The sequence below is a fragment of the Sesamum indicum genome, linkage group LG1 (genome assembly GCF_026168435.1).
Source record: "Sesamum indicum cultivar Baizhima isolate 11 linkage group LG1, ASM2616843v1, whole genome shotgun sequence".
Taxonomy (NCBI): domain Eukaryota; kingdom Viridiplantae; phylum Streptophyta; class Magnoliopsida; order Lamiales; family Pedaliaceae; genus Sesamum; species Sesamum indicum.
The window spans coordinates 18,256,618-18,265,990 of record NC_142657.1 but is presented as its reverse complement, the minus strand read 5'-3'; the positions used below and the strand labels follow the sequence as shown (position 1 = coordinate 18,265,990).

At 33.8% G+C, this 9,373-nt stretch overlaps 2 protein-coding genes across 3 annotated transcripts; one reads left to right on the top strand and one right to left on the bottom strand.

Annotated features, from left to right (window-relative positions):
* Nucleotides 1-1,475: 1,475 nt before the first annotated feature.
* On the bottom strand, nucleotides 1,476-3,099 carry LOC105166516 (protein C2-DOMAIN ABA-RELATED 4). The gene is made up of 3 exons (XM_011085897.3): nucleotides 2,966-3,099; nucleotides 2,383-2,789; nucleotides 1,476-2,289 (listed from the first exon to the last, which is right to left on the bottom strand). The coding sequence occupies exons 2-3, from the start codon at nucleotides 2,659-2,661 to the stop codon at nucleotides 1,999-2,001; spliced, it is 570 nt and encodes a 189-aa protein (XP_011084199.1). The 5' UTR covers nucleotides 2,662-2,789; nucleotides 2,966-3,099; the 3' UTR covers nucleotides 1,476-1,998.
* A 2,130-nt stretch (nucleotides 3,100-5,229) lies between these two features.
* LOC105166506 (nuclear localized protein) lies at nucleotides 5,230-8,020 on the top strand. 2 transcript variants are annotated; one of them, XM_011085887.3, is made up of 7 exons: nucleotides 5,230-5,692; nucleotides 5,888-5,964; nucleotides 6,313-6,375; nucleotides 6,472-6,573; nucleotides 6,645-6,710; nucleotides 7,254-7,326; nucleotides 7,498-8,020. In XM_011085887.3, exons 1-7 carry the CDS (start codon nucleotides 5,242-5,244, stop codon nucleotides 7,992-7,994), a joined length of 1,329 nt encoding a protein of 442 aa, XP_011084189.1. In that variant the 5' UTR covers nucleotides 5,230-5,241; the 3' UTR covers nucleotides 7,995-8,020. The 2 variants fall into 2 exon arrangements, with proteins under 2 accessions (XP_011084189.1, XP_088734221.1); XM_088878095.1 differs by having other exon boundaries at nucleotides 7,254-7,332.
* The last annotated feature ends 1,353 nt before the right edge of the window (nucleotides 8,021-9,373 follow it).

Here is a 9,373-nt window from a genome sequence, read left to right as displayed (position 1 = left end):
TATACAAATGATGGTGTAATTCCAAAATAATCAACTACTTCAATTAGGACAAGTGATTCTTTATTAGAGTGGTGAGGTTGAGTTTCTGTTTGAGTTTTACGGATATAAATAATTAGTCTATTTTTAATAATAGTATGTTATTTTCTTGTTAATTTGAATTTCTTGATCGATTTAAAAATATCGATTTCTTGTGTATTGAATATTATAATAATAGTACATTAATTGGTTTAAAACTATATATATATATTTAAAAAAGAAAAAAAAGAAGAAAGAAAAGAAACTTGTACGAGAGATGAAATTAGGGGCGGGGAGCAAAGATTGGCGTGTCAGATTTACAAACCTTCTTGGAGTTATAAACCCTAGACATTATCTTTGAACCACACAAATTGGTGTGGAAATTTGAGATTAGGGAATGGATTTAGGGTTTCAAAAGGGGCATGCAATTTTTTGATTACTTTGAGGGAAAGTCATCTTTTTGTCTCTTATCCCATGGGATAATTAATTAAAAACCCCTCCTCTTTTACTTAGGTTTTCTAAAAAGATGTCATTTTTCTACTCCAGAAATTTATATAATAAGAGATAGTTATTGGGAGTTTAGGACCACTTTTCATGATTTTGGTGTAAATAAACATAAATTGGATAAAGATTAAGGGTCAGTCTCGAAATCATCCATCTTTTGTCGTTAATTACTTTGACTGCATAATTACTAAATCTGCGTCCACCATTCTTCAAATATTAATTGGACTTCCATAAAAAGATTGACTCACAATTTTTAACTCTTATCCTGCAATTAAAATTGGTACGTTAATTCTTTTATATTTTCATTTTTTTCATTAAAAGAAATATTATTTATAACAACTACTCTCTTTTTTTTGGATAAAATTACTATTTGTCTTCTTATATTATGATTCTTTTGTTTATTGATATTCAAGTTTGGAATATTAAAAAAGGATATATTTCTTTCTCAGAAATTTTATTTTTATTAAATTAAACACCATCATTCATGGAAATCCCAGATCAATACTAATGCTCTCATTTATCAAAGAACCTGTGAGCCCAACTACCCAAGAATGAGTCACCCATGTACACTAAAACCGAAGGATCAGCCCAATTGGATGGCCCAATGACTGAGGGAAGACATGTGTGGTTCTAACAGGAAGCCACTTGGCTTCTTAGGAGGAAAAAATTTATACCCGAATCAGGTTTGTCGAACCATCATCAATAGAGCAAGTGTGATATACTTATCATGCAATTAGTTATTTTTTTTGAATTGTATGCCACTCATACGTTAAGTGTATGATATTTATCATGTAATTTGCAAACAATAGTTATAACTCATGCTGAGGTGTGGAATATCATGACCATATTTTGGAAAAACAAACAAATAAATTATAATTTTGATCCTGCAACTTAGAAGAAAGACAATCATGCCATCACCAATTAGAAGAAAGACAAAACAATAACTTCTTTATATTGTAATTGTACATATACTTTTGCACGTATATACGTATTCTCTAATTACTAGCAACAACAACAAATATCCCCATGTGTACTTAATAAGCTACAAATATGCCTCATACACGTATAATGTAATCCAAGGCACTTTTTACTACTTGGGAAATTCTTGTAACTCAAATCGAGTTTGTTCGAATTTGAATTAATTATATGATAAGTATAATATAATTGTTGTGTGATTGATATATATTTTAGAAACGATAATCAATCACATAACAAGTATATAATATCTGTTATGTGTGATATATATTTTAGAAACGATAATCAATCACATAACAAGTATATAATATCTGTTATGTGACAAATTTAGTCGGATCAAACTCGATTTGAGCAACAATTTTTTCTTCCCAACTTCACCTACAAAAGATTAAACCCTTAAAAAAGAACAAACATGGAAGTTTATGAAGGAGATAAAGATAAAGGATAGATGGTAATAGAAACAGAAGCAACTGGATGGCGGGCATATGTATGGTGGTTGTCCGTCTAGGCGGACTTGGAACCAGGAAGCTGGATCCATTGGAGCTGAATTTCGAGTTCACCACACTCGACGTTTTTGAGTCTGAGGCACATGTCCTGCAACACCTGACCGTCTGTCCAGACGATGCAACTCTCCTCAGCCAGGCAATTAGCCCTACATGGTTGTACTTTTGTGATGATTGTACCATCTGGGACGCCATCAAGTTGCATGCTTACTGCTTCCAGGAATTGAGTAATACGAAACTCAGCATCTCCCATGGGGTCGTCTGGGCTGAAAGTGTCGTGGTCGAACACCGTCTGCATGCAATCCGTCATTTTATTATTAATTGTAGGTATGAAATTAATAGAAGGATGGATGGTGTGAGTGAAAAATTAATAAACAGTACTGACCAGAGAAACGGGGTGATTAGGATCGGAAACAGAAAGAGTCAAGTCCTCATTCCATTCAGGATTGATATCCTTATTGATAACGCGAGTCTTGAGCTTCTGTTTCCCCATCCTCACAACAACATACGGATCACTGCTTCGGACATCACGAACAGCAAGATTAATACCTCTCTTCACTCGAATCCTCAGCAGTCCCAACAGAGTGTCGATTGATGATGAGGTCGATATCGATGTCTTTTGAGGACTATCAGCTGCTTCGCCACCACCCATCACAGACACCATATATAATTAATTTCACCCACTACCTACTACTACGACAATTCTGATCTCCTTTTTTGTCTTAATTAATTTCTCTTCAATTCTCTTCCTCCCAAACTCATGAAATTAACTTTCTCGATCGATCCTCTCAGCTGCCACAAAACCAGATATGCATACGTACATTCATCATATATCCTTATTCATTATAATTACAACAACAAATGGGATACAAAATAAACAGACAAAATTTTCACTCCACATGCATGCATGCATGAGATGGGATGGGATGATGATGATGTGTAGGATTAATTTGTGGGAATGAACTTACTTTTGTGGAGGTATCCTTTGGAGAAACGGAAAGAAGAGTGAGAAGAGGGATCGATTAAAGCTGATTTCAATTAATTAAATATAATGTTTGTGTTTTGTGTTTTATATATATATATATATATATATATATATGGATGAAAGAGAGAGGGGATGCTTGCATGCATGCATTGTTATTATATAAATATGGAAAATGGGCGGTGGTGTGCCTAATTGTTCGATGATGATGTAATGGTGCAGGAGTGCTATGGCGAGAACGCCGGCCTGTCATTGCTTCCTGTCCACACACACACACTGTCCCTTTCACGGTGCTGCATTTTCTATTCTTCTTTATATATAATGTTATTTCAGATAATACAATGTATATATAATTTGAAATGTTAATTTTTTATGTATTTATTTGTGAAAATAGGTGATAAGAATGAATTATGTTACATTATTGTTGTTTTAATTGAAATTGTATTTTTGGTCAAATATATATTCTTTTTTAGAAAATCAAGAATTATATAAGTACTTTTGATATATAGAGCCTAAATATTTTTTAATCTCTAGACGTGCTATTTCCTTTGGCACGGGATCGATGTGAAGTGATAAACTAACAAAACATAATGGTGGAATACTTGGTGCGGAATGATACACGATTGAAATATAATCTAAAGTAGGTTTGTGGAGTGCAAAAATTGAGCCGAGAGTGGATCTCCATGTTGTTGGCCTAGAGAAAGATGTGTAGATCAAATTAACTACACTATGTCTCTATTTATAGGACTCTTTGGGATAGAATTGGATATCTGATTAGTACAATCTATATGTAATTGGAAAACTGCACGTGTTAGCTACCTAATATAACGATCAAACGTGGATTTAAAGGGTGTTTTGGCTAAGATGTTTTAGAAGCTTATATATATTGGATCTTATTTTAAAAATAAGCCCCTAAAATATTTGGATAAAATAAGATATTAAAGTTTATAAAATATTTTCACATCTTATGAAATTTTAGAATGTTTGGCATAATAAGATCTTTTATTGGTAAGATGATAAAAAAAGGACATTATACTATTATAATCAAATAAGTAGTTATTTTTTTAACATATTTTATTTAAATATTTTAAAATACTTTCATAAATAGTTCACATTAGTTTAACTCCAAATAAAAATTTAATAGATAATTTTTTTATAAAAAATAAAAAAAATAATGAATTATTACCTAAATTTTTGCTAGTAGAATATTAACATAGATATATAATTAATTATTTTTTTATCATGACTATATCTAGTCATAAAATTTATAATATCTTGTATTTATATTTTTTCAACAAATATAATTTCAATAGCAATTTTTTTATGTTAACAATAATAGTTTATTATTAAATTAATGAAGCATTTTCTCATTTTCAAATACAAAAAAAATAGCAATAAAATTCTTTATATCCTTGTGTATGTGTGTGTGTGTGAGAGAGTGGTTGTGTATGTAAGGATATTTTTATCTAATTATATATTAATTTTATAAAGTTTATAAAACGTTTTAAAAAAAGTTAGAAAAGTTAATTTTTTTAAGATCTTATAAATTCTTTAAAAAAAATTGTCAAGCACCTTGTTTGAGCTTATAAACTCTCAGTCACCTTATAAGATATTTTGATGAGCTTATAAGCTTAGCTAAACACCCTCGACTTGTCTTATTTTGACGAAAATATGACTATTAACTTGAAATCCAGAGAGACAAATACTTGCTGCTTGATAGGGCAGATTTCAAAGATACAGGAAGAATTGGCTAGAGATTTTTTAGGTAGCATTGCCTGAAATTTGGAGAGTTGTATGACGTGGAACCTCTATTGTTTGTTGAGTCGTCATATTGAATTAAACTTGTTTGTGACTAGTGTAAATCCAAAAATTATGGGTTTAGTACTTTGGTCCTTTGTTTTGGGCAATTAGAAAAATAACCGAGGAAGATATCAATTAGTACATATAAGAATAAAATATATAAATTAATACGTTGTTTTTCAAAAATATAAAAAGAAAAAAAAACCAGCCTTAGGGTATTATTGACCAAAAAAAAAGAAATGATACAGTAACCGTTGGTTATTGAAAAGAGTCCTTTTTTAAAAAAAAAATAAAAATATTAGTATAGTTTTAGATCAAGTGGTCTTCAGACTATAATAATATCACAAAGGCATTTTATACAATTATCATATGATAAGGGGCTTTTTTGCATTTTTACTAAAATATAAGGAGGTTTTATGCATTTAACCTTTGAGTTTCCCTCCAAATGAAACAGTCAAAACAATGGAGGCGGAGGAGCCATGGGAAGCTTTAGATCTAGACGATTCTGACCTCCCTTCTCTCCTCCGCGCTTGCAAACGACGCCGTTCCCCCTCCCCTACCACCACTGCTACACCTGCTGCTGCAAATCCTCTTCCTCAATCGCCTGCCTCGCAACCCTCTCAAAACCACCCCGAACAACTACAACACCAACCACCGCCTTCCACTTCGCGCCCCCGCTCTATTCCTGGCCCCGCCGGAGCAGTTCAAGCGGCCATTCTTCGTAAAAATCTTGACTCCGAGAGTCTGAATTTCTCCTGCCGTCGAGATGGTAATTGCGAGGACCTTAACGGTAGCAATCATAGTGATGGAGTAATTTCTACACAAGATTATATAAGGAGGGCAATGGAAGACACTGCCGAATTTGATGATGACTTCACTGGACATCCTTGGCTTTCTGCGCTCCAATTCCTCGGTACTGTGATAAATTACCGCCCACGAATTTTATTTAATTCTTTTATGCTTTGATAGGTTTCAACATTTTATGTGAGATTCTCGCGTATTTAGTGTAGCTTATATGTTTGTGTTTTTTGCATAAACGTATTTCTTGTTTATTTGTTTGTTTTTAGATGTAATGAATGGCAATGTATCCCGTGTTTCTCTTCTGTAGGTGCTGAAGCTGGTGTGATCCGAAGTACACCTATCAGCTCTATCAAGAAATGCCTGAATGCTGGGAAGGTTGTTCAGGTATTAAATAAGATTTCCGAAGGCACTGCAAGCTAACAAAAAGTTTGACTTATATTTCTTAAGAGAGAGGTTGGGATATGGATTTGATGGTAAAGTTATAAATAATATTTTAGAAGGAACAAGCACCAGATTACTGGTATAGGCAAACTTGAAACTGAAATAGCTGAGTGAAGAGAAGCAAAAATTGATACATAAATGGAGAACAGAGGTCGCAAAAAAGTCCGTTGTCCACACGTTGAAAATAATATAACCTGATTGTTTGCTTAAGCTATATATGTGATGTTTCTGTATGGTTGAATTCAGAAACCCATTATTTGCTCCATTACATGTTTGATTTTCTGGTGTTAGGTTGTGGCTGTTATTAAGTCATGCACACCAAATGGTCTTGGGGGTCTGATGGTGTTATTAAAGGTATAAAGGAGAGCATACTAATAATAACAAATAACGATAATAATAATAATAATACACTGAACTTTATGTTACTGACTTCATCATTTCCAAACTTAGGACCCTACAGGTACAGTTGGTGCTACCATTCATCACAAGGTCCTCTCTGAAAGTGAATTTGGAAAGAACATCTCTATTGGGTCCGTTTTAATACTTCATAAGGTACACTCAAAATCTATTGTGCTCTGCTTTAGTGTTGTATTTTCAGCAACTGATGAGAAATTGTGTTTCAGGTTGCTGTTTTTGCTCCTGTAAGGTCAGCACACTATCTCAATATAACGCTGAGGAATATGGTGAAGGTGCACTTTGTTTTCCAGCATGTCCCATTATGAAATGGTCAATGTGATGACTTCAAAAACCTAGAACTTCATTGGTCAATGAATATATATATATGTATAATATTGTGTTGTCGCTGCGACAAATGCAGTTTACTATTTTATCGTGCAACTTCTCCTTCTCTGTTTATCACATAATTAAGAGTTGTAGAAAACTTCGTTGTAGTAAAAATTAAATAAAAAGGGCCAATGAGTATATTCATCACAGTAAGCATCAACCATAAATCCAGCTGCCCTTGCAGCAAGCCATCTCTGCGGCAAGTATCTCTTGTGGGCAGCAGTTTGTTCAGTTGCAGAGGGCATACATTATCTAATGTTCACACCATATATCATACTTGTATTCTTGGTAAAGAGTTTTCTTAAGCTTGTTGTCCACTTGCTCTAGCATGAAACAACAGTATTACACAGTCCTATTGACATTCTTAACATATATGTTTTTGACTAGTTTAGGTGCTTGTGGTACCTCTTGGCTCTCATCGTCACTGCTTCCTTTGGTCATATCTGCAGGTATTCAGCCAAGACAGTTGCTCAACTTCAAAACTTCAAGGCTGTGCATATCCTGTCCAATATGCTGATCCTGGTATTGGTACATCAAAGAGTTTACTTTATCAGCAAACTCTATTTTGCTGCTAACATTTGGTGGCGAAGAGATCTTTCAAGAATCTCTTTTTCACCTGGACGCTAAACAGCTGAAAGTCTTTGCTCAGAGAAAGAAATCTATCTAATATTTCGTACACTTGATGCATTTCAGAATATTGTGGAAAAGCGAAAGCAATGGAGATGACCACTATGCAAAGTGTCACAGTGGAAGCCATTGAGAAGAGACAATGCACGAGAGAGGCTGAGAATTTGCAAAGTTTTAGTGTCATCCAGAGGCAGAATCTTTTCACTGTAAGTGTTCGATCAAAAAATAGTGCCACCATCAGTGAAAGTGCAGCCTGGAGAGAGCCTAAAAGTTTAAGCCAAGATGCCTGTAAAGAAGTACCTGAACAAATGACCAGAACTAGGATTACTGCTGACCACCTAGAGTTTGTGAATGGCAATGATAAAAGTAAAAGAAACGGCAATGACACTAACGATATGACCAATTCAGTTGGGAAAAGTAGTTGTGAAGAGATTCAAGGAGCTGATGTAGTCCAGATGCAAAGGCAGCCTCAGATATCGAAAACCTCTCTGCCACAGTGGACAGATGAACAGTTGGATGAACTTTTTGCTGGTGATGAAGATGGTGGCTCTTTGTTCTGGTAAAATTTCCTCTGGCAGCATTTTACAAAGATTTCAGGAATTAACTGAACAGATACTGGAAAAGAATGTATATTCCCCACCCCACCATCCTCACCAAGAAAGAAAGGAAAAAGAAAGAAAAAAGAGCAAACCCTTACGGGACACGTTTTGTTTTTAGTGAGTAAGAGATAACAGAACTTGACAGCTTATAAGGAAAGAAGAATTTTTGGTTCCAAGTATCATCTTTTTACAACTTGTTCTTTTAATTTATATCCACCAAAGCAAATTTATGGAATGAAAGTATCTTACAAACTGAAGCAGGTATATCGAGCAGTTGCTTGAGCTATTGTTCCCATTTTTATCTATATTTAGCTGTATATATCAAGCTTTGATGTCCCCTTTAAAATTTATGCATGAAGAAATCATGGATAACGTCGATCATATTATTGAGGGTGCAGCCACGAACGGGGATCGGGATCCCACTCTGAGAGTTTATCCTCTTGGTTTTCTGAATTTTAAATCTAAAATCATATACCAAAATTTTCTTTTGAAGCAATTATTATACATCATATAACTATGATTTGAACAATGGGATACTAAATCTTTTAAATGGCTTGTAACTAGTACAAATGGTTTTGGTTTGAAATATTATAATGAACTAATTTAATCTTCGATAGATTTCTGATCATATCATAATACCAATTTCAATTATAAATTTCCATTCATACCATAATGCCAAAGATTCCACTAAACTAGCAAGCGTCTTTTATGATATGAACACACACACACACACACACACACACATATATATATATACATACATTTATATTCATTTATTTATTTTGGCATTGATTCTCACTTCAAAAAGCTAATTCTCTAGAGGAAAATGGGTTTCAACCGCTTTACAGGAACAAACCCATAAACAAGTTGATAAAGAAACTAATAAAAATTTAGTATCTGATTCTTTAATCATATAAACTCATTCTCTTAAAAATTCACCAAATATTTTTCAAGATCTCATAAAATATTTTGTTAAGCTGATCACCTCACCCAAACACCCTCTTATGCCAACTCTTTGGCCTCTCAGAAATAGTTTGATGCAAATTCATGGGAAATAGAAGCACCATTAATCGTTTCCAGGACAAAGATGTTACAGTGTTCATACTGTCAAGCTCAGCCAAAGGGATCTCCAGATTATTTCCAACATCATCTCATGTTTCAGTCAACAAATTCCTACGAGTTCAGAAATATTTCATCACAACCTTTGATGTAGCAAAGTATGATTTAGCCCCATTCCTGTTCTATTTGTGAGCATCCGCCAGATGTGTGGATAAACTGTTTGGACAACAGGTACAAAGACCATAGCAAATTTAGGAACAATGCTGAATACATCATAAGAGGAA